Genomic DNA, 25,810 nt, shown 5'->3' on the forward strand with positions numbered 1-25,810 from the left:
CTAGAGGCTGCACATTGGATGGTGCTCAACAATCTGCTGAAGGAACTTGGTGGATGGAGCAGCGTTTGTATAAGGAATGGAATTACCGACTTGTTGATTCAAAACATCCAAGTAAAAAGTGGAGAACTCTTCAGGCCTTTCATCCTCTCTTCTGCAGGGTTTCTACCCAAAGCCACAGCAATTCACGTCCTCACTTTGATGCCGCTTAACCTGCTGCATTCCACCAAACTGCATCTGCACCTCCTGCGGTCCATCATACAGTCAAAGCTTTATCAGAACAGTTAATATTTAGTATTTTATATTGTATGAAGTTATTTGAGTTAATATTTTGTTTTATCGGCTGTGTGTGATACGTATTGTGAGTCACCACAGCCTGGAGGAATTTTGTTGTATTTCTGTACAGTCAATGACAATAAACTTGGCCTTGAACTTGATTTTACTTTGATTTACGAAGGTTAATATACATACCTGTTTCTGACGTTCTAGTTCAGCTTCCATTTCCTTTTTGGATGTCAGTAGTGAATGGATTTGTTCTTGTAGTTCTTGAATTTGTTCCCTGAACGATTCTGCCTCACCTAACTGTTGAGCCTCAGTATCCTACAATCAAATTCAAGTGTCGAAGATAAATCAGTCAGCAATGTTTCATTTGTAACAGACCATTCCATGCATGCAGCTTCTTCCAAATTGCTCAGGACTTCTTTAAATAAATTTACATAGGGTTAATTTCAGTTCATTTCACTGTAAGGTATATGCTTCATATCAGAATGGAATTACAAATTTACCTCTGTGTCGCAAAATAAATCCCCACCCATTAAACACAGCAATGATAATTAACAACTGCATTTACATTTGCCAAAATATTTACGTCATGCATGTACAATAACCTGTACAGGGATTTTTTAAAATTAAAACAATATCTGTCAGACTGTGGTAGGTCTGAGATAGGGGAATCTCAGTATTAATTATTCTAAAGATGAGATCAGTCTTCTTTATTTGTCACAGAGGGAGAATAGTTCTTAATGGTTTTAGGGCAAATTGACAAGAATCTAGATCAGGGGTTCCCAACCAGAGTCCACAGACCCTTTGGTTAATGGCAGGAGTCCATGGCATAAACAGGTTGGAACCCTGATCCAGATCAAGAAGAGCTTAAGATAATTGCCCCTTCCTGACCTATCAATGGACCACTGGTAGATAGACAAATATTCAATTCAGTAGCAAATATCACCCTTTTGCAATTCACAGTTAATAGAGGGGATTTTTTGAGAACACACCAATCTCCTGAGTTCCCAACAACCTCTGGACAATCCTTCACTAGAATGCTGGGCTCCCATTTCAAACCCCATCCAAACGACGGACCAAGTGGTGTTCCCCAGGGAGCTGTGTTGGGACAATACAAAGATAGGTGAATGAGGTAGGCAGTGTTGAGGAAGTAGGAAGTCTGCAGAAAGATTGAGAGAAAGGGCAAAGTGGCAGATGGAAAATAGTGTAGGGAGATGTTTGATCAGGCATTTTGGCAGAAGGAATAAAGACGTAAACTATTTCCCGAATGGGGAGATAGTTCAAGAATCAGAGGTACAGAGGGACTTTGGGATCCTTGTGCAGGATTCCTTAAAGGTTAACTTGCAGGTTGAGCTGGTGGTAAAGAAGGCAAATGCAACATTAGCATTCACTTCCAGAGGAAAAGAATATAAAAGCAAGGATATAAAAGGAAACAGGAAAATCATACAGTTTAACACGTAGCTAAGAAGTTGTTGCAGGAGAGAGGGCTTTAGATTTTTGGATCATTGGGCTCTCTGCTAGGCGAGATGGAACCTGTAAACCTGTACAGAAAAGATGGTTTGCACCTCAACAGAAGGCAGATTACTAATATCCCAGTGGAAGGTTTGCCAAAGCTGCACTGGCGGGGGGTGGTGGGATGTTAAACTAGAGTTGCAAGGGGATGGGAACCGGAGAGCCAGAGTAGACGGTGTTTGTGGGTTAAGGGCGAAAGGTGAAAAGTCTACTGGGAACATGAAGGGCAACTTCTTCTCTCAGAGGGTAGTGAGAGTGTGGAACAAGCTGCCAGTGCCAGTGGTGGATGCGCATTGATTTTAATATTAAAGGGAAATTTGGATGGGAGAGGTGTGGAAGGCGATGGTCAGGGTGCAAGTCCACAGGACTAGGCTTGGACTTGATGGGTCGAAGGGTTTATTCCTGTGCTGTAGGTGTTCTATGAATATGAATTTCTTTAGCCAGAGGGTGGTGAATCTCATTGCCACAGACAGCTGTGGAGACCAAATCACCGGGTATATATAAAGCAGAGTTTGACAGCTTATTGATTAGTCAGGGCATCAAAGGGTACGGGGAGAAAGCAGAAGAACGGGGTTGAGAGGGATAATAAATCAGCCGTGATGGAATGACAGAGAAAAACTTGATGGGCCGAATGGCCTATTTCTGCTTATGGCCTATTTCTGTCTTATGGTCTCTCAACTCTAGAACACAGCGCTCCCATTTAAGATCCCACCCAAAAAGCACGCCACGGAGAAATGCCGAGCCAAAATGCCAGGTTTTCCTGTGACAGCCGTTTCTATCTTGTGGCGTTTTGTTCAGTCACAGCTAAAGCAAGCAATAAAATACATCACTTGAAGAAGAGTTTTACAGCTGATGACAAGATGTACATACCTGCAGTTCTGTCCTCAGTGTTTGGATCTGACCCAATAGTCTTTGGATCTCTTCCCGCTGCATGTCACGTTCATGCCGCACCTCCTCCAGCTCCAATGTGTTAATCATATGGCTTTCAATACCTTCAATCCCTGAACCCTCCTTTAGGCTGTTAATCAGTTTCTCTTTGGACTGTGGAAGAACAGTGTAAAGAGTTGATAACAAGTTTGTGTTAAGTAATTTTAGAATGGTAACTGAGAAAAACGATGAACATTCCTTATATAGGCCTGTTGACACCTCCATTGTTCAAAGTTCAAAGTAAAATTATTATCACAGTGTATACATGTCACCACATACAACCCTCAGATTCTTTTTCCTGCGGGCATATTCAGAAAATCTATAGAATAGTAACTGTAAACAGGATCAATGAAAGAGCTAGAACATAGAAGACCACAAACTGCAAATGTAAACATAAATAAATAGCAATAAAAAACGAGAGCATGAAATAACAAGATAAAGAGTGCTTAAAGCGAGATCATTGGTTGTGGGAACACCTCAATAGATGAGTGTCATTATCCTCTCTTGTTCAAGAGCCTGATGTTTGTGGGATAGTAATCTGGTGGTTTAAGTCCTGAGGCTCCTGTATCTTCTACCCGATGGCAGCAGTGAGAAAAGAGCACGGCCTGGGTGGGGAGGATCTCTGATGATGGATTCTGCTTTTCTTCAACAGCATTTTATGTAGATGTGCTCAAAGGTTGAGAGGGCTTTGCTCGTGATGTACTGGGCCAAATCCAGTACCTTTCATAGGATTTTCTGTTCAAAGGCATTGATGTTTCCATACCAGGTCATGATGCAATCAGTCTATTCAGTCTCCACTGCACATCAATAGAAGTTTATCAACAACTGGCAAACCCATGTTATGGGAGGGGCAACTGCTTTCAAGAAAATGGTCTACAAGTGATTTTCCTTAATACAAACCTCCTCACACAAATCTGTAAGAGCAGAACTTGGGTAGTGGTTTGTGAACTCTAAAGCAAATTTCTGACACCCAAACAGATGTAATCTGGGGATCACCTGGACTACAATTGCTCGTCTTTGATGCAATTTTGATGCCCTACTCAAAGTGAACCATTCATTAGTCATGGAACACTCCAGCACAGAAATATGCCTTTCCTTCCTGAACCACTACTCTGCCTATTCCCATTCCACAGCCCTCCGTGCCCCTCCAATCCATGTGCCTATCCAAATCTCTCTTAAATGTTGAAACTGACTCCATATCCACCAGCTGCGCTGGCAGCTCGTTCCACACCCTCAACATCCTCAAGTGAAGAAATCCTCCTCATGTTCCCCTGTTGGGTGCAGTCTTTCATTGATTCTATTTCCTTTCTAGGATTAGTGAGTATGTATGCAAGAAAACAAATCTCAGGGTTGTACTTTGAACTTTAAATATTTCACCTTTCCCCCTTAACCCATAATTTCTAGTGGTGGTCCCACCCAAGTCCAGCGGGAAAAAACTCTGCTTGCATTTACCCTATCTATGCCCCTCATAATTTTGTAAACCTCTATCAAATCTCCCTTCAGTCTCCTAAGTTCCAAACATAATATCAAATTAAAACACCTCGATTGTCTAATCTAAGATGAACATTTTCTGCTGGGAAATTGCAAAAGCATCTCATGATGGGATAAGGTAAATATAAAAATTACTACATTAAATTAAGCTCGTTGCTGTCACCTAGTGACCACATTCCAGTATTGCAATGCACCAGTGAAAAACATTCAAGTTTAGATGAACATTTGTGCCCCCCTGAGAAAGAAGTGCAAAGGAGCCTAAACCTGTTGTTCAGTTCTTCCCTTTAACAGCAACGTTCTGTTAACCTGCCATGCTGGGGACTTTGCTGGTGCTGAACTAGCCTATGTTTTAGACAGTAAGATGCTTCACTTTAATTCAGCTTTATTTAAGATGTTACAAAAATGAATCTGGTGATTTGAGTGGAACAGAGGAACCTGAGCCCCAGCAAGAGAAGTCAGCGAGTGCCAAGTACCATTTTATTTACTTACTTAGACATGCAGTGTGGAACATACTCTCGTGGTCCTTCAACCTGCAGCACCCAGCAACCCATTGGTTTAACTCCACAGGACAATTTACAATGACCATTTAACCTATTAACTGGTACATCTTTGAACTGTAGGAGCAAACCCGCTTTCTGAAAGGGGATGCCGGATTTGAACTCCAATCTCCGACGCTCCGAGCGGTGAGCCAGATGCTGAACCATCGGAATTTTTGATTAGTTCATTGTTGCTAAGCTACTTTCATTACCTTCTCCAAGAGCAATTCAAGATTCTCTAGGTGCTTTATCCTCTCCCTCAATGCTTTCTAGCCATACAGCACTCTCTTTATTCCCAGAGTGATAATCAGAAATTACTTATCTAAAAAAAATGACAAGGATGTTGCCAGGACTTGAGGACCCGAGTTATAGGAAAATGCTGGTTAGGGTTAGGGCTTCATTCCCTGAAACATAGGAGAACGAGAGAGGTTTGATAGGGGTATACAGAATTATGCAGAGTATAGATAGGGTAAATGCAAATGTCATGGGTTAAGGGTGAAAGGTGAAATGTTTAAGGGGAATATGAGGGGAACTTGGCCATTTAGAGAGTGGTAAAAGTATGGAACAAGCGTGGAAGCAGTGCTGATCTCAAACGTTTAGGAGAAATGTGTATAAGATGATGCGAGGCACTGATTGTGTGGATAGTCAGAGGCTTCTTCCCAGGGCTGAAATGGCTAACTCGAGAGAGCACAGTTTTAAGATGCTTGGGAGTAGGTACAGAGGAGATGTCAGGGATAAGTTTTTTTTTATGCAGAGTGGTGAGTGCGTGGAATGGGCTGCTGGTGACAGTGGTGGAGGCGGATACAATAGGGTCCTTTAAGAGACTCCTGGATGGGTACATGGAGTTTGGAAAAATAGAGGGCTATGGGTAACCCTAGGTAATTTCTAAGGTAAGGACATGTTCAGCACAGCATCGTGGGCTGAATGGCCTGTATTGCACTGTAGGTTTTCTATGTTTAAGTACATGGAAGGGAAGGGTTTGGAGTGCTATGGCCTGGGTGCAGGTTTATGCGACTAGATAGATTGATACTTTGGTGTGGACTAGATGGGGCAGAGACTGTTGCTATGTTGTAGTGCTCAATGTTATGTTATTATGTATTGTACAGGGTTTATAGGCTGTAAATTGTCTCCATTGCTGACTTGGGACCCTCATGGCTCAAAGTATGTTCCACGTAATAAATTATCCATTTGACATTACTTAGCTAAACATACAAGTTTGTTGTACTTCTTCATAACTTTGTCCTCACTTGCAGGATTCGGGAGGCCTTTTGCTTGTACTCCGCCAGCTCCTGTTTAGCAGAATCCAAGCTGGTCTTGGCAAGTTTGAGCTGCTGCTGATGATCTTCTGCCTTCCTCTTCTCTTCAATCGCCTTTCTCTCAGCTGCTGTCAGTGCTTCTGCTAGACTCTGACGCTCACACTCCATCTTACTGAGGCGAGCTGCAAATTCATTCTTAACAGAAAGAACAGAAGTGTTTTATTTAAATATATCTTTTATTTTCTTCAGAGATACAGCACAGAACAGTCCTTTCTGACCCACTGACCCTACCTTAATCACAGACAATTTACAATGCCATACCAACCGGCGCATCCTTGGACTGTGGGAAGCAACCAGAGAACTCAGAAGAGACCCACACTCACAGGGAGAACGTACAGAGGACACTGGAACTGAATCCCAAACTCCAACACCACAAGCTGTAATAGCATTGCACTAACCGCTGTGCTACCCTGACAACCTTGTTCTTGATTTTTGATTTTTGAGCAACTGCAAGTCTTATTGCTAAACAGATTCTGGGAAGGAGCCGTATAGCTTAATAACAGCTTTTCAGCACATTCAATTATAAGAATTTCCCACTCATGTTTACCTACTTCTTCTTTACTGTCCAGTCTCATAAATGACTGACCGTCTTGGACAGTACACTCAAATGCCCTCTTCACCTAGATGAGAAAAAATACAGTGGACTCTGGTTAATTGGTCAATTGGGGCAGCTGTTTATCTGGGACATCTCTTAAAGAGCAAAAACTAATCAAGAAAATAGGATTCCCTTTGTTTATTTGGGACACTATGCTGCCTTATTGGGACAGCAGACTATTACCGAATAGTTTCTAACTAGCATCAGTTACATGCACTTGTGTGGTCATTAACACTCTACATTGTGTTTAGGACAAATAGTTTTTAAATAGCATCAGTTGTGTGCATTTGTGTATCTACTTGGGCCAATGGACTGCAATACAAAACATAGTGATTTTTTGATAATGTTATTCATTTATTTTGACTTTAGAAAACTTCAGACACTTGCCAAGAAGTCACTAAAATATTTGACTCAAGCCAAAAAATTGCCTTAGGTATGTTTCTGCAGTTAATCAAAAGAACACGGCAATGTACACTGGATGAATTCCTCCATCAATAACTATTTGCAATTAATAATAGTTTTATAGTACAGTTGATCTATTTGTACTGTTTTAATTTGCTCTGTATTTTATTTAAATACATAATTTGTTACTCAGTTAAATGGTAATTTATCTTTTTATACCTTTTTAACTATTTCCATGAAATTTCATCTAATTGGGGCAGCCAAAATGTTAACTGAGCCAAAATATACTGGTTCCAACATGTCCCAATTAACCAGAATCCACTGTATTAATTTTAAACTAAAGATACAAACATCATCAGTTGAGAATAAAGAAGAGGTGAAACTGGGGCAAGGGTCAACTCTGGTGGAATTCCATAAAACACAATGAAAGGTTAAATACAGATGTTCTGCATGTCAGCTGTCATGGACTGTACACTATTTCAGTCCAAGGATAGAAACAAATCCTCAATTATGTACAGTAACTATATATTCATAGCTGGGAATTGTACTGCAGATTTCCAGTGGAATTGAGTTTCAGAGATGGAGAGCCAATTTGATCGTACTTTTGCTATGTGCTGCTAAGGACAAATTTCTACCTTATTGAACTTCTCTGCATCACAGGCAAATTCTTACTAATCACAATCAATGAAGTTTGTTTTAAACTGTTACAGGAAAAAAAATTACATTTGCCTCCATGTGCTATAGCATAATGATAAAATACCACTTGTCACCATAACAAGTTTTATGACTGCACCAGCCAATGAAACCTGCATTTATTCTGCTGAGGGAAGTGTGTGACAAACAAAATCCATCGTGTGATATTTGCGCTTTTTTATATAACGATGCTTAGGGTACAGACACAAATAATTTGAGAATTAACTACTTATAAAAGTCTTCACACTTTATTCTAAGATTTACATATTTAATCTTTCCTCTCTTAATTGCTTGTAAAGCAAATGGGACACAAAATAAAAATGCTTTTGTCCATTTCAGTTTCATAGAACATAGAACAGTACATCACAGGAACAGGCCCTTCCACCCACAAGGCTGTGCTAAACCAATTCAATTAGTAATCAAATTGCCAACTAACTTAATCTCTTCTGCCTCAACAATGTCAATATCCTTCCATTTTGCTCACATCCATGTGTTTATCTAAGAGCCTCTTAAATGCCTCTGCCATTACTGCCTCCATCACCCCCCCCCCCCCCCAGGGAGCACATTCCAGGCACCCACCAGTCTGTGTGAAAAACTTTCCCCTCACATCTTTAAAATGACCTTTCACCTTAAATTCACGCTCTCTGATATTAGACATTTCAACCCTGGAAAAAGATACAGTTTGTCTACTCTATCCATACCTCTCCTAACTATATAAACATCTATCCAGTCTCCCATCAGCCTTCACTGGTCTGCCCAACCTCACGTTACAGCACAGGCCCTGTAAGCCAGGCAGCTTCGAAAGTGCATCGTCCAACAAACCAGGTCCATAATCTGATTTAATGCAAATTACAAATCAGACCAAGTTAATTCTAACTGGAAAGAGTCATCAGTATTCAGCTTCACGTTCTGGGTACCTTTTGTTCAGACCAACCTGCATCTGAGTATAATTCTCTTGTTCTCTTTTAAGGGTTGATTCAGCATCCAGAAGCCTCTCTTGCATTGTCTGGTAGGCTTGGTTATGCAAGCTGCTGCCTTCATTATGATCTTGCAGAATCCTTTCAGTAAAACAGGAGTGTCATTATAAAACTCGCCTTGGGATTTTATAGATGCAATGTGTAAATACACAGCACAATGACATGGATTAGTCTATTCATATTCCCCATTATCTCACTTCCATAACATATAGGAATTTTCAATTTGGTCACCGTTTAATACTGCCAATTAGAGGCACTAACAATCATCTTATTACATCAAGAAGGATGTATGTCAACAGCAAAACTTACTTAACCTCCAGTAAATGGGTAATTAAACTGAAGCTCCAACATGCATAATGAGGAATGTCTCAATACTTTAAATGTGGAAAAAACAACACTTTGGATATAGAAGAACAGGAGTTATACAGTTATGCTAGCTTAATGAGACAAATTAAATCAGGAAACTAGCGCATTCTTTGACATAACTGATTAGAATGGATTATCCTTGGTGTGAAATATGTTAAATTGTAATGATAAACCTTGGGCATACAACAACTGTAACGCATTTATTCCGCAAACTGACATCACAAATAGTAGCATAAACATTTGTGCTTTAAGTAGTAAACTCTAATATACATAACACCTTCACTCTTGTATTCATCACCCTTTTTGATTTTACCCCCATGATACACTTCAATTCATCCGACGGACTTCGATTTTGCCCTGTCACCTGCCTGTCCTTTCCCAATCTCGCTATACACTCTAATTGCACGCCAACTGCTTCATTCTCAGCCCTATCACTCCAGTTCCCATCTCTCTGCCAATTTAGTTTAAACCCTCCCCAACAGCTCCAGCAAACCAGCCTGCAAGGACATTAGCCCCCTTGGGTTCAGGTGTAACCATCCTTTTAGTACAGCTCGTACCGTCCGCAGGAGAGATCTCCATGATCCAGAAATCAGAACCCCTGCCCCCTGCACCAGCCCCTCAGCCATGCATTCATCTGCCAAATCATCCTATTCCTGTCCTCACTGGTGTGTGGCACAAGCAGCAATCCAGAGATTGCTATTCTGGAGATCCTGGTTCTCAGCTTTCCACCCAAATCTAGTACACTTGCCTGAGTGTTCAGGAGCCTTGCAAGGTCAACAAATAATCTTTGTGATTTTTAAATATTCTACGTTGCTAATTTCACACTATGAAGTATCTACTTCAGCTCTATCCATTTTAAGAAGTCATTTAAAAATCTGTACATTTAAAAGGCAGCAACAAATAAAATTATGTCAAATTCCCAACAACATGGTAGGTTGTTGCCCAGCTGATTACTCAGGAGCTGTGCAGATCACAGGACCACTCTTCACGATCAAGCTGGAAAAGCGGTCGAGAGAGGCTCAGCTCAACTCCAAAACATAACAGTAGGAACAGAGAGATAATAGGCTCAATTTCATTTAAAAAAACAACTTTCACAATTATGTAAAACCACATTTCACTCAAGTTGCACCACACTGAGCTATGATATGCAATGCAGGTGAGATTAGGAGGGTTAATGGCTCCAAACAGTGACTCCTTTGCTTGCATCTTCGTAAACAGCTCTACTTCCATCTTTAATATCTTTATTTTTCCCTTTCTGGGTTCTTTTGAAGACCCTGACCTGGAGTTACAGGCTGACTACGGTTCTTTGCGGGAATGGGACCCACTCTCGAGGTTTTATATCTAGCCATTGTTGTTTGGCAAGCCAAGGGCCCGGCCTGGCATTGGAAGCCTAAGATCTTGCGGCTCTGGAGACGGGCGGATCAAGGGTCGATGTCACAACAGGAGACCCGTGTGTCTTCGGTGGAGTCAGGTTATCTGCGACTGTGCCTGGAGACCCGGGATCTTTGCAATCTTCAGGCACAGAGCTCGAGAAAAGTGACGTAACGGACTTTTAACATCGTAAACCAGCGAGTTGTTTGTGATATCTCTCCACTCACTGGGAAAATGGAGACACCTCTTCCTCCCTTATTAGGGAAAGAGAGAACCTGTGGTATGTCGAATACCGGGTGAAACGCAAAGTCTCTGTGGTAACTGCAAGTCTGTGTCTTTGCTATCGCTTTGCTCACGCTTGGGTGCTCGGTGGCGGTGCCGATGCTTATTTTAACGCGGGAGGGGAGAGATGGGGGGACTTTGGGGTTCTAACATTTAACTGTCGTTCAATCTTTGGAGCACCCCTCTGTTTTTGTGGATGGTTGCGAAGATGGTTTCAGGATGTAGATTGTATACATTTCTCTGACATTAAATGTACCTTTGAACCTTTGAATGAAGCAGAAATAGAATGAAAAGCAAGTCAACCCATCTGACACTGCGTCTGCAAATCTACCAATATTAGTACAGGCCTGCAGCTCAAAAGTAAGGAAGTTATGTTGCCGCTTTATAAAACTCCAGCTAGGCTGTGTCTGCAGTATTGCATACAGTTCTGGTCACCCTTTTATAGGAAGGATTTTGATGTTTTAGAGAGGTGTAGAAAAGGTTTACCAGGATACCTCCTGGATTAGAGGGCATGTTATAATGAGAGATTGGGCAAACTTGGGTGGTTTTTATTATTATTAAGATAGAGTGGGGAGTAAGCCCTCTGGGCCCTCTGAGCCACAGCAGCCAGCAAACCCCAATTGAACCCTAGCCCAATCACAGGACAATTTACAATGTCCAATGAACCTACCAACTGTGAGACTGTGGGAAGTAACCAGAGCACCCAGAGGAAACCCACGCAGTCACGGGGAGAGCGTACAAACTCCTTACAGGCAGCAGCGGGAAGTGAACCCGTGTCACTGGTACTGTGAAGGGCTAAGCTACCCACCATGCTACCCAGCCAAACGTGAAGTGTTGCACCTTGGCAGGTCAAGTGTAAAGAGACAGTACACTGTTATGGACAAGTGTTGATGAGGTCCAAGTTCCTAACTCTCTAAAAGTGGCAATGCAGGCTGATAGGGTTATTAAGAAGGCATATGGTATGTTTGCCTATATTAGTCGAGACACTGAGCTCAAAAGTTAGGAAGTTACGCCACAACTTTACAGAACTCGAGTGAGGCCACAGCGGGAGTATTGCATACAATTCTAGTTGCCTCCGTTTAGGAAGAAAGTGGAGAAAAGGCTTACCAGGATGTTGCCTGGATGTGCTCTCAGGAGAGACTGGACAAGCTTGGGTTGTTTTCTCTGGAGTGAAGGCTGTGGGGAGATCTCTTGAAGGTTTTTAAAATTATGAGAGGCAGAGATAGCATAGGCAGACAGTATCTTTTTCCCAGGGCTGAAATGTCTAATACCAGAAGACAAGCATTTAAAGTGAGAGACGGTAATTTCAAAGCAGATGTGAGGGGGAAGTTGTTGTGGGTGTTTTTATTTAAATATAAGGTTAGAGGGTGCATGGAACGCGCTGCTGGGGGTGGTACTGGGGCAGATACATTAGGGACTTTTAATAGATGTTTAGATGGGCACATGAATGTGAGGAAAATGGAGGGATAGGGACATTGTGTATGAAGAGGGATTAATTCAGTTAACCACGGGATTACTAATCCACCTGGTTCAGCACAGCATTGTGGGCCTAAAGGCCTGTTCCTGTGCTATACTGTTCTGTTTTATATTCTACTGCTGTGAACTGGTCCCTTAAGGCTGTTATTGCCGGGAGTGGTAATGGGGACAAGCTCCCACTACCAATGCTCCCAATGGCGCAGATTACTGGCACCTTAAAGCCAGTTGTTTTGGGCAGGTGGGACTCATCAGCCATGGTTTTTAGTGTTGAAATTGCAGGGGCCCTGGCAGAAATACTTAAAATTTCGATGTCCATGGGTCAGGTGCTGAAGGATTGGACGATAGCTCATGTAGTTCCGTTGTTTTAAAAAGGCTCAAAAAGTAAGCCGGGAAATTATAGGCCGGTAAGTTTGACATTGGTAGTAGGTAAATTATTGGAAGGAATACTAAGAGATAGGATCTACAAGTATTTGGATAGACAGGGACTTATTAGAAAAAGTCAGCATGGCTTGTGCGTGGTAGGTCATGTTTAACCAATCTATTAGAGTTTTTTGAGGAAGTTACCAGAAAAGTGGATGAAGGGAAGGCAGTGGATATTGTATACATGGACTTCAGTAAGGCCTTTGACAAGATCCCGCATGGGAGATTAGTTAGGAAGATTCAGTCACTAGGTATAAATGGAGAGGTAGTAAATTGGATTAGACATTGGCTCAATGGGAGAAGCCAGAGAGTGGTAGTGGAGGATTGCTACTCTGAATGGAGGCCTGTGACTAGTGGTGTGCCACAGGGATCAGTGCTGGGTCCATTGTTATTTGTCATCTATATCAATGATCTGGATGATAATGTGGCAAATTGGATCAGCAAATTTGCTGATGATATAAAGATTGGAGGTGTAGTGGACAGTGAGGAAGGTTTTCAAAGCTTGCAGAGGGATTTGGACCAGTTGGAAAAATGGGCTGAAAAATGGCAGATGGAGTTTAATACAGCCAAGTGCGAGGTATTGCACTTTGGGAGGTCAAACCAAGGTAGAACATACAAGGTAAATGGTAGGACATTGAGGAGTGCAGTAGAACAGAGGGATCTGGGAGTACAGATACATAATTCCCTAAAAGAGGCGTCACAAGTAGATAGGGTTGTAAAGAAAGCTTTTGGTAACATTGGCTTTTGTAAATCAAAGTATTGAGATTAAGAGTTGGAATGTAATGGTGAGGTTGTATAAGACATTGGTGAAGCTGAATTTGGAGTATTGTGTGCAGTTTTGGTCTGTGAATTACAGGAAGGGTATTAATAAGGTTGATAGAGTGCAGAGAAGGTTTACAAGGATGTTGCTGGGACTTGAGAAACTAAGTTACAGAGAAAGGTTGAATAGGTTAGGACTTTATTCCCTGGAGCGTAGGAGAATGAGGGGTGATTTGATAGAGGTGTATAAAATTATGATGGGTATAGATAGAGTGAATGCAAGCAGGCTTTTTCCACTGAGGCCAGGGGAGAAAAAAAACAGAGGTCATGGGTTAAGGGTGAAGGAGAAAAGTTTAAAGGGAACATTGGGGGGGGCTTCTTCACACAGAGAGTGGTGGGAGTGTAGAATGAGCTGACAGATGAAATGGTGAATGCGGACTCACTTTTGACATTTAAGAAAAAGTTGGACAGGTACATGGATGAAAGGTGTATGGGGGGGATATGGTCCAGGTGCAGGTCAGTGGGACTAGGCAGAAAAATGGTTCGGCACAGCCAAGAAGGGCCAAAAGGCCTGTTTCTGTGCTGTAATGTTCTATGGCTGGCAGCTCATCAAGAAGGAGGAAAACTCTGATCTCAAACCTCCGTTGGCCTTGTGGCTGTACCCACTCATGGGGAAGGCTTCAGGAGTAAACCACGAGGGAAAAATCCAGAGCTGGAGTCCTACATTGAGTTCAATGTTGACTGGCAACTCCTGTGATGCTGCTGGTACCAAACTGTATTGGTCTCTACCATTCCTTTGGGTTCATTAGCTGTGTGGAGAGAGGGAGCTACAGCTTGCTCTCCATATTGTACTGCCCAAGCTTGTGCATTTAGACAGCTAAGGAACAATAACCATGGTCAACTCTGACCGATAAGGACCCTCACTGTGAACTGCATCCTTGATTTCACTAAATGTTATAAATAAGAGCTGCATGTTTTTCCCTTTCCAAGCACCATGAAATAAATAAAAATTTCATGAAAGGAACAAGTGTTAAAATCCTTTTTCAGTCTGTTTCTCACCCAAATTCAGTCCCTTTTAGAAGCTGTATGGAAGTCAGTATCCAATGAACAACATGCATGCCAACAGAGTAATTTTTACCTGTTTTTCTCGCTCTGCAGCATGTCTATCACCTCGGTACGTGTCTTCAGCAGTTGATCTGCCTCTTCCAATCTCACTTTGAGCACAGCCAGCTGAGAATCCTTGGCGCTCAGCACCTCGTTCAGATCATCCACCTGCGAGCGCAGCTCCCGACCGATCCTGTCTGTCTTCGAGTTTTCCGTGTTCCATTTCTCAATCTGTTTCCTGGATTTATTTAACTCTACAAACACACAAATTACAATGACATGAAAGTACAGATCACAAGAGGCTGTTCACCCCAACCAATTGCACCTGGAATAATGCAATTGTTTTTTTGCGCATATTTCCAACTTAAAGGACTATTGTAAAACAAATTATCATGGTTCTCGAGCTCTTTGGCTTCTCTTAGTTGTTTAATCCTTTCTAGTGGAAAAGTGCCAGAAAAATTGCAATCTTTCCTCTAAGTGAAGAAGTTTCCCCTCTTGTTCCCCTTAAACTTTTCACTTCTCACCCTTAAACCATGACCTCTGGTCATAGTCCCACCCAACCTCAGTAGTAAAACACTGCTTGCACGTTCTCCATGTGAAGCACTCGTCTTATCTGGTGTGACTGATTGCCACACTCTTATGAGAAAATCATATTACATAGCTCTACACTAGGTGCTGGTGGGCCATCAGAAGCTCTACATAGCAGAAGGAGGCAGTGAATAGAGAACACACACTTCTGGAGGTAAGTTTTGTTTATAAAAAAAACAGAATATACAAAATATTTACATGAATAAGAACAATTCAAAATTCCAACATTATGTTAGGTTCCAAATCTACCAAATTCCTTTTCAGTTAGAATCAGTAAGATTCATTAGAATAACCTTTATTACTCTAATTTCTCTAATTAGATCCAGTGTTATTCCCTATTTCCTCAGCTGAGGCAGCGTGTTTGTGTCCTTGAGCAAGGCACTTAACAACACATTGCTCTGCGACGACACTGGTGCCAAGCTGCATGGGTCCTAGTGCCCTTCCCTCGGACAACATCGGTGGTGTGGAGAGGGGAAGGCCTGCAGCTTGAGCAACTGCCGGTCTCCCATACAACCCTGCCCAGGCCTGAGCCCTGGAAACTCCAGGCGCAGATCCATGGTCTCTCGAGACCGACGGATGCCAAATTATTATTCCCTATTTAAAGGTTTACAGACTAACCTTTCCTTTTTATTTATCTCTAGTTAAAAAACTTATTGACTTCCTATTCTTAAGCATAATGGTTAGCTTCAGTTTCAGTTCTAGTCAGTATGTCTACAAATTTAAATTCAAAGATTATATATAAACAGCTTAACTTCTTTCACAGCAATTCTCCAACATCACAACTTATAAACAAAGTAAATCTTCTTCAGTAAATTATTAAAGTCTTTGCAAATAATCAATTCTTGCAGAAAATCAAATTCAGGTCCTTCAAACGAAAATAAACTTGTACATCCAACTGCATTAAATCTTCTACGTCATTAAACATTTTGTTCCCGCGTAGGCGCTTTGACCTTGGGTGGTTCGCCATCTTGTTTCTTGTTTTGTTGGATGAAATAGTTGATCATCCACATAAAGTCGATTCAAAAACCAATACAAAAAAAACTTGACCATTTCCCTTGGTGTGATTTAACAGAACTAATTCCTGGTTATACAGTAGAGATCTTGGACACGCTTCTCTGCCAATGTTGTCTTGTTACAGCTGCTACTTGTTATAACTGTAGCTTCAATAGCTCTTTTATCGATATTGTCTCTCCTCCAGGGGTTTCACTCTGAGGTTTTCAAGTAAGTAAAGTAGAGATACTCACTACTAATTCCACTTTTAACAGTTTATATCTTTAGTTTCTAATAGTCTGCTGCATTTGTCTTGCTTTCCCATGTGTGTGTCAGTCACGCCTTGTTCTCTCATAGCTTCCCCCCACCCCCATCCCCCAAGTCCTTTTTTTAAAATTCGGTAATACTGTAGCGGTGTGCTACAAACAGCGCTAAAATTACGACACGGAGTCGGTAACTGCAGTCGAAGGAAAAACTTTATTCGAAAACTTCAGCCTCACTTTTAAGCCTCTGTCAACCGGCCCCCCATGGCGAAGAGGCTCCAAAGCTCTGTGCTCGCAAACCCCCGTAGGCTATCTAATTGTGAGTCGGTTCGCATACGCTAGGAAATGAGCCGCCACATAACCCCCCCCCAGAACCGGCGATACACCCCCCAATGTCCACAGCCTGGGCCAGAACCTGCTTGGGAGGTCGGCCTCTGCGCCGAGGCGCCGGAAACTCGGCCGGTTGCGCCAGGTCCACATGGGCCGGCTTGAGGCGGTCCACCGTGAAAACCTCCTCCTTCCCCCCAACGTCCAGCACGAACGTGGACCCGTTGTTCCGGAGCACCGTAAACGGCCCCTCATATGGCCGCTGCAGCGGTGGCCGATGCCCGCCCCTTCGTACAAACACAAACTTACAGTTCCGTAGGTCTTTGGGTACGCAGGTCGGGTGCCGCCCATGCTGTGAAGTGGGTATGGGGGCCAGGTTACCGAGCTTCTCGCGAAGTCTGCCCAGGACTGCAGCGGGTTCTTCCTCTTGCCCCCTCGGGGCTGGTAGGAACTCCCCGGGGACGGCCAGGGGCGCGCCGTATACCAACTCGGCCGACGAGGCGTGCAGGTCGTCCTTGGGCGCTGTGCGGATGCCGAGAAGGACCCAGGGAAGCTCGTCCGCCCAGTTGGCTCCTCGCAGGCGGGCCATGAGGGCCGACTTCAGGTGACGGTGGAAACGCTCCACTAGCCCGTTCGACTGTGGGTGGTAGGCAGTGGTGTGGTGCAGCTGAGTCCCCAAAAGGCTGGCCATAGCTGACCACAGGCTGGAGGTGAACTGGGCGCCTCTGTCGGAGGTAATGTGGGCTGGTACACCAAAGCGGGATATCCAGGTGGCGATCAGGGCTCGGGCGCAAGATTCGGAGGTGGTGTCGGTGAGCGGGACCGCCTCTGGCCATCTTGTGAACCGGTCCACGATAGTCAGGAGGTAACGCGCTCCGCGCGACACTGGCAGGGGGCCCACGATATCCACATGAATGTGGTCGAAACGCCGGTGGGCGGGATGGAACTGCTGCGGTGGGGCTTTGGTGTGCCGCTGCACCTTGGCCGTCTGGCAGTGCATGCACGTCCTGGCCCATTCACTGACCTGTTTGCGGAGTCCGTGCCAAACGAACCTGCTGGAAACCATCCGGACAGTTGTCCGGATGGAGGGATGCGCCAAGTTATGAATGGAGTCGAAAACCCGTCGCCGCCAGGCTGCGGGGACGACCGGACGGGGCTGGTTGGTGGCGACGTCACAGAGTAGGGTCCTCTCACCTGGGCCCACGGGGAAGTCCTGGAGCTGCAAACCAGAGACTGCAGTCCTGTAACTCGGAATCTCCTCATCTACCTGCTGTGCCTCTGCCAGTGCCTCAAAGTCTACCCCTTGGGAAAGGGCATGAACGGTAGGGCGAGAGAGCGCATCCGCCACGACATTGTCCTTACCCGAGACGTGCCGGACATCCGTTGTGTATTCAGAGATGTAGGACAGGTGGCGTTGCTGGCGGGATGACCAGGGGTCGGATGCTTTCGTAAACGCAAAGGTAAGCGGTTTGTGGTCCGTGAACGCGGTGAAGGGCCGACCTTCTAGGAAGTACCTGAAATGCCGGATTGCCAGGTAGAGCGCCAACAGTTCCCGGTCAAAAGCACTGTACTTGAGCTCGGGTGGCCGCAGGTGTTTGCTGAAAAACGCCAGGGGTTGCCAGCGACCTGCGATGAGCTGCTCCAGCACCCCACCGACTGCCGTGTTTGATGCGTCCACTGTGAGGGCGGTAGGGGTGTCCATTCTGGGATGTACTAGCATTGCGGCGTCAGCCAAAGCTTCCTTCGTTTGAACGAAAGCGGCGGCGGACTCCTCGTCCCAGGTAATGTCCTTGCTCGGACCCGACATCAGGGCGAACAGGGGGCGCATGATCCGGGCAGCTGAAGGGAGGAAGCGGCGGTAGAAATTGACCATACCTACGAATTCCTGAAGGCCTTTGACCGTGGTGGGTCGGGGGAAGTGGCGGACCGCATCTACCTTAGCGGGCAGAGGGGTTGCCCCGTCTTTAGTAATCCTGTGGCCCAGGAAGTCAATGGTATCAAGTCCGAACTGGCATTTGGCAGGGTTAATTGTAAGACCGTACTCACTCAGTCGGGCGCAGAGTTGACGGAGGTGGGACAGATGCTCCTGACGACTGCCGCTGGCTATGAGGATGTCATCCAAATAGATGAACGCGAAGTCCAGGTCCCGTCCCACCGCGTCCATTAACCGCTGGAACGTCTGTGCGGCATTCTTCAGGCCGAACGGCATGCGGAGGAACTCGAAGAGGCCAAACGGGGTGATGAGAGCCGTCTTGGGGACGTCGTCAGGATGCATCGGGATTTGATGGTACCCTCGGACAAGGTCGACCTTGGAGAAGATCCGGGCGCCGTGCAGGTTTGCCGCAAAGTCCTGAATGTGCGGCACAGGGTAGCGGTCCGGTGTGGTAGCCTCGTTCAGCCTGCGGTAGTCGCCGCACGGTCTCCAGCCCCCCGTCGCTTTGGGCACCATGTGCAGGGGGGAAGCCCAGGGGCTGTCGGACCGCCGGATGATCCCCAATTCCTCCATTCTCTGGAACTCCTCCTTCGCCAGTCGGAGCTTGTCCGGGGGAAGCCGCCGAGCACGGGCATGGAGGGGTGGTCCCTGTGTCGGGATGTGGTGCTGTACGCCGTGCCTGGGCATGGCTGCTGTGAACTGCGGTGCCAGAACCGATGGGAACTCCGCCAGGACCCTGGTGAAGTCGTTGTCGGACAGCGTGATGGAGCCGAGGTGAGGGGCTGGCAACTGGGCCGCGCCCAGGGAGAACGGCTGAAAGGTCTCGGCGTGTACCAGTCTCTTCCTGGGCAGGTCAACCAGCAGGCTGTGAGCTCGCAAAAAATCCGCACCCAGAAGCGGTTGGGCTACGGCGGCCAGTGTGAAGTCCCACGTGAACTGGCTGGGGCCGAACTGTAGCTGCACCTGACGGGTGCCATAGGTCCTTACTGTGCTGCCATTCACGGCCCTCAGGGGGGGACCCGGTGCCCTGCTGCGAGTGTCGTAACTTGTCGGAGGTAAAACGCTGACCTCAGCCCCAGTATCGACTAAAAAGCGGCGTCCCGACCTGCTATCCCACACATACAGGAGGCTATCCCGATGGCCAGCCGCCGTAGCCATCAGCGGCGGCTGGCCCTGGCGTTTCCCGGGAACTTGCAGGGCGGGCGACAACGGCGGGCTTCTGCGCCCCACCGCTGGTGGTAGAAGCACCAGTGGTCATTGGGCCGGGGGTTAGTGGGCTCTGCGGCCGGGCCTGGACTGGTTTGCTGCCGGGAGCGTGGCTGGGAGATCTGTGCGATGGACGCCCCGCTCACCTTTTTGGCGTTCCACAGCAAGTCCGCCCGGGCTGCCACCTTCCGGGGGTCACTGAAATCCGCGTCGGACAGCAGCAGGCGTATGTCCTCGGGCAGCTGCTCCAGGAATGCCTGCTCAAACATGAGGCCTGTGTGTCCCTCGGCCAGAGACAACATCTCGTTCATTAAAGCCGATGGAGGTCTGTCGCCCAAGCCATCCAGGTGCAGTAAACGGGCAGCCCGCTCGCGCCGTGAGAGTCCGAAAGTCCTGAGGAGCAGGGCTTTGAATTCCGTGTACTTGCCATCTGCCGGGGGCGACTGTACGAACTCCGCGACCTGGGCAGCTGTGTCCTGGTCGAGGGAGCCCACCACGTAGTAGTAGCGGGTGTCTTCTGAGGTGATCCGGCGAACGTGGAATTGGGCTTCGGCTTGCTGGAACCATAGGTCCGGGCGCTGTGTCCAGAAACCCGGCAGTTTCAACGAAACCGCATGAACAGAGGCGGCGTCGGTCATTTCTGGTCCAAAAATCGTTTGGACCGTCGGGGTCACCAATTGTAGCGGTGTGCTACAAACAGCGCTAAAATTACGACACGGAGTCGGTAACTGCAGTCGAAGGAAAAACTTTATTCGAAAACTTCAGCCTCACTTTTAAGCCTCTGTCAACCGGCCCCCCATGGCGAAGAGGCTCCAAAGCTCTGTGCTCGCAAACCCCCGTAGGCTATCTAATTGTGAGTCGGTTCGCATACGCTAGGAAATGAGCCGCCACAATACCTCGTTTTCATCCCTCCACAGGTGGAGCTTTCTAACATTACACCTTTGGGTTTAATTAACCTTGGTTACATCTAACTTTACCCTTATAGTTTTGTATACCTCTATCAAATCTCCTCTCAACCTTGGACATTATAAAAAATAGAGTCCCAGCAACATCCTTGTAAATTTTCTCTGTACTCAATACATTAATTCATTAAGACCAACGTGCTAAAAGTTTTCTTTACAACCCTACCTACCAGTGATGTCACTCTCAATGAATCATGTTCCTGTATTCCCAGCACCATTTGTTCTACAACACTCCTCAGTGCCTACCGTTCCCTGGTTGATCCCACCAAAGTGCAAACCATCGCACTTCTCTGTATTAAACTCCATCTGACACTTTTCAGCACATTTTTCCAGCCGAATCAGATCCTGCTGCAAGCCATGATAGCCTTCCTCAGTGTCCACTACACCCCCAAACCTTGGTGTCATCTGCAAATGTGCCGAACAAGTTAACCACATTACCATCCAGATCATTGATATAGATGACAAACAACAAAGGACCCAGCATCAATCCCTGCAGCACACCACAAGTCACAGACCTCCCGTCAGAGAAGCAGCTATTTACCACCACTCTCTGGCTTCTCGCACAATGTTAATGTCTAATCCAATTTACTACCTCATCCTGAATGCTGAGTGACTGAACTGGTCTTGACCATCTTGCCATGTGAGACCTTGTCAAATACTTTTCTAAAGTCCACATGCTTTAGAACATCCACTGCCTTGTCTTCATCAACTTCCCTGGTAACTTCATCGAAAAATTCTGCATGGCTGGTTAGTCATGAGTATCATGCGCGAAGCCATGCAGACTATCCTTAATCAGTCCATTTCTATCCAAACACTTATATATCCGGTTCATTAGAATACTTTCCAATAACTTTCCCACACTGACGTCAGACTCACTGGCCTATAATTTCCTGTTATGTTCAGAGCCTTTTTTAAACAGTGAACATCGGATATTCTCCAATCCTCTGGTACCTCACCTGTTGCTAAGGATGCTTTAAGTATCTCTGCTAGGACCTCAGCAATTTCTGCCTCCCATTGGGTCAGAGGAAGCAACTGGTCAGGGCATGGGGATTTAGCCAACCTAATTTGGCTCAGGGTAGCAAACACCTCCTCCTCTGTAATCTGTACAAACTCCATGAAATTGGTGCCTCTTTGCCTCACTTTTATAGACTCTGCATCCATCTCCTGAGTAAATACAGAAGCAAAAAATTCATTTAAGATCTCCCTCATTTGTTTTGGTTCCATTCTGGTCTTCCACAGGACCAATTTTGTCCCAAGCAATCCTTTTGCTCTCAACATACCTACAGTATCTCATAGGATTCTCCTTCACCTGGCCTATAATTTCCTTTCTTCTGCTTTTCTTCCTTCTTGAAGAGTGGAGTGACACTTGCAATTTTCCAGTCCTATGGAACAATTCCAGAATCTATTGCCTCCATAATCTCTTCAGTTACCTCTTTCGGAACCTTGGGATGTATACCATCTGGTCCAGATGACCCAACTACCTCCAGCCTGTTCAATTTCCCAAACACCTTCTTCCTAGTAACATATATTAGTGTCTTCCACAGTGAAGACTGATACAAGATAATTAATCAGTTTGTCTGCCATTTCCTCATTCCCCATTACAACCTCTCCAGCATCGTTTTCCACTGATCTGATATCTATTCTCACCTTTCTTTCACACTGTTTCTATCTAAAGAAACTTTTTTGTATCCTTTTTAATATTATTGGCCAGCTTACCTTCATAGTCCATGTTTTCCTTCTCTATGACTTTTTTAGTTGCTTTCTATTAATTTTTAAAAGCTTCCAAATTCTCTCACTTCCCACTAATTTTTGCCCTCTCTTTGGCTTTTATGTTAACTTTGACTTCCCTTGTCAGCCATGGTTGCGTCATCCTGCCTTTAAAATACTAATACTTTTTTGGGAAGTATCTATCCTATGCCTCCTGACTTGCTCCCAGAAAGTACAGCCATTGCTGCTCTGCCATCATCCCTGCTAGTGTTCCCTTCCAATCAATTTTGGCCAGCTCCTCTCTCGTGCCTCTGTAATGCCCTTTACTCCTTTCTAATACTGACTTTAGCTTCTTCTCAAATTGTAGGGTGAATTTTATCATATTATGATCACTAGCCCTTAAGCTCATGCTCTCTAATCAATTCTGGTTCATGCATAACAACCAATTCAGAATAGCTGATCACCTGGTAGGCTCAGCCCACGAACAGCTCTAAAAAGCCTTTTCAGTGGCACTCTAAAAAGTCCCCCTTTTGGAATCCAGCACTAAACTGATTTTCCCAATCTACCTGCATGTTGGGCTCTCCTCTGCTTTTGTGGATATTTGCAAAGAAAAAGAGTTCCAGGACGTATATTTTACACATTTCTCTGACATTAAATGTAACTATTGAACCTACTGAATTCCTCCATGACTATTGTAACATTGCTCTTTTGGCATACATTTCCCATTGCCCATTGAAATTTGTAGGCCACATCCTTACTATTGTTTGAGAGGTCTGTACACAACTCCAATCAGGGTCTTCTTACCCTCACAGTGTCTTAGCTTTACCCTCAACGAGTCTGCATCTTCTGATCCTACGACACTTGTTTCTAATGATTTGATTTCATTTTTTACCCACACAGCCACCCCATCCCTCAGCCTACCTGCCTGTTCTTTTGATACACTGTGTATACTTGGACACTAAGCTCCCAGCTGTAATCTTCTTTCAGCCACAATTCAGTGATGTCCATGTCACACTTGCCGATCTGTAACTGTGCTACAAGATCATCTACCTTATTCTGTATACTGCGCACGGTCAAATGTAACACCTCGAGTCCTGTATTCACCCTTTTTATTTTGTCCCCCTTTTACATTGCAACTCATCCCATTGACTGTAATTTTGCCCTATCATCAGCCTTTCCTTGCTAGCAGCCTCACAATACAATGCCTCTGTTTGTGAACTAACTACCTCATCCTCAGCCCTTCACTCTGGTTCCCACCCCTCTGCCAAATTAGCTTAAACCCTCCCAAACAACTCCAGCTAAGCTGCCCACAGGGATTTTGGTTCCCTCGGGTTCAGGTGTAACCTGCCCCTTTTGTACAGGTCGTACCTTCCGGAGTCGAGATCCTAAAGATCCATAAATCTGAACTCTTGCCCCCGCACCAGCTCCTCAACCAAATCATCCTATTCTTGCCCTCACTGATGCGTGGCACAGTCAGCAATCCAGAGATTACCACCCTGGACTTTCTACCCAGCTCCCTAAAATCACTCTTCAGGACCTCCTCAGCTTTCCTATCTTTGTCATTACTGCCAATATATACCAAGCCTTCTGGCTGCTCACCCTCCTCCTTAAGAATGCCGTGGTCCTGATCCTGGGACCTGGAAGGCAACATACCATCTGGGTGTCTCTAAACTATGTCCACAGAATTGCGTCTCTGTTCCTCAAAATATGGAATCTCCAATCACTATTGCAAGCTGCTTCACCTCCTCTTCTGTGCCGCAGTGCCAGAGACCCTCTGGTAGGTCATCTTGCTCAAATGTCCAAAACTGTCTACTTATTATTGAGCGAAACGGCCACAGGGGTACTCTGCACAAGCTGTCTATCTCCCTTTCCTTTCCTGACAGTCACCCAGTTACTTGCATCCTGCAACCTTGGGATGACTACCTCCCTGTAGCTCCCACCTATCATTGCCTCAGTCTCCCATATGAGTCAAAGGTCTAGGAGCTGCAGCTCCAGTTCTTTGAAATGTTCTCTGAGGAGCTGCACCTGGTGTAGATGTGGTTATCCGGGAGGCACCAACAGACGAGGAATGAAAAATGAAGAGGATGAAGAAACTTATCAGATACTTAGCTCACACAAGCTTAATGAGCCAAAGCCACTCCAACAAGGCTGCTCCGCTTACCCCTGCCTTATTTTTATGTCTGTTCTAGTGAACACCTAGATAGCGTGGCCATGGAGATGTTTCCTATAGGGGGAGTCTAAGGCCAGAAAGCACAGCATCACAATGCAAAGATGTCCCTTTACAACAGAGAAGAGGAGGAATTTCTTTAGCCAGAGGGTAGTGAATATGTGCAATTCATTGCCACAGACACCTGTGGAGACCAAGTAGGTAGGTATATTTAAAGCAAAGGTTGATAAGTTCTTGATTAGTAAGGATATCGAAGGTTATGGGGAGAAGGCAGGAGAACAGGGTTGAGAGGGATAATAAATCAGCCATGACGGAATGGCGGAGCAAACTCAGTGGGCTGAAACATCGATTAATTCACTGAAACATTCATTTCCATGGATGATGCTGCCTAATGTCTTATAGTCTTATAATTTGTCACTGTGAAGTTCTAGATTGCAATTTCCATTCTTTCAGATAACAAATTCTTTGTTTTTCATGTTTTCAGCCAGGCTTTGTGTTGGTGGAGCATATCCACATCCAAACGACTCTCATTCACACGTTTGAGACGAGAACAGACTCTGGAATTCTGCGTCATTCATAATCTCTTTTCAGACTGCAGTTGCCAAAAATAGATTCCATCCTCCCCTCTGAGACACTGACTCTCTTGTGACGGATATTCCTCAGCTGCTTATTAGCTGTTAATAACTGCTGTGTAAAGAAAGAATGTAGGGGAGTTCAGTCTCTCTCACAAGGTCCAAACTTGTACTGAACTACTGTCAAAATCAGTTGCCCCGTCAGTGTTTTTTCCTCTTACTTTAGCTCAGGAATACAGACGTCAATATTTTCAGTATGAAACAGTGAAGCTGTCCTTCATTAAAGATTTGCCTGCAAACAAAGCAACCACGGGCGACATCCTTCAGACAGTTCAAGATATTCAAACAAGAGACAATCTGCAGTTGCTGGAAACCCCAGCAACACATGCTGGAGGAACTCAGCAGGCCAGGCAGCGTCTACAGAAAATAGTACAGTCGATGTTTTGGGCCGAGACCGGCAGAACTGGAGGAAAAAAGATGAGTAGATTTAAAAGGTGGGGGAGGGGAGAGAGAAACACAAGGTGGTAGGTGAGGGGGAGCGATGAAGTAAAGAGCTGAGAAGTTGATTGGTGAAAGCAACAGAAAGCCA

The 25,810-nt window shown here is 45.2% G+C and overlaps 1 protein-coding gene across 4 annotated transcripts in view; it reads right to left on the reverse strand.

Moving 5' to 3' along the window:
* golga5 (golgin A5) overlaps window positions 1-25,810 on the reverse strand; it is a 126,090-nt gene that overhangs the window by 54,356 nt on the left and 45,924 nt on the right. For all 4 annotated transcript variants that reach the window (XM_059962847.1, XM_059962858.1, XM_059962852.1 and 1 more), the window contains 5 exons: window positions 14,541-14,760; window positions 8,686-8,809; window positions 5,993-6,196; window positions 2,662-2,832; window positions 469-597 (listed from right to left, as the gene is read on the reverse strand). In XM_059962847.1, the coding sequence (XP_059818830.1) occupies window positions 469-597; window positions 2,662-2,832; window positions 5,993-6,196; window positions 8,686-8,809; window positions 14,541-14,760 (848 nt within the window). The remainder of the gene's footprint in view (window positions 1-468; window positions 598-2,661; window positions 2,833-5,992; window positions 6,197-8,685; window positions 8,810-14,540; window positions 14,761-25,810) is intronic.

The sequence above is a fragment of the Hypanus sabinus genome, chromosome 2 (genome assembly GCF_030144855.1).
Source record: "Hypanus sabinus isolate sHypSab1 chromosome 2, sHypSab1.hap1, whole genome shotgun sequence".
NCBI classification, from domain to species: Eukaryota; Metazoa; Chordata; class Chondrichthyes; order Myliobatiformes; family Dasyatidae; genus Hypanus; species Hypanus sabinus.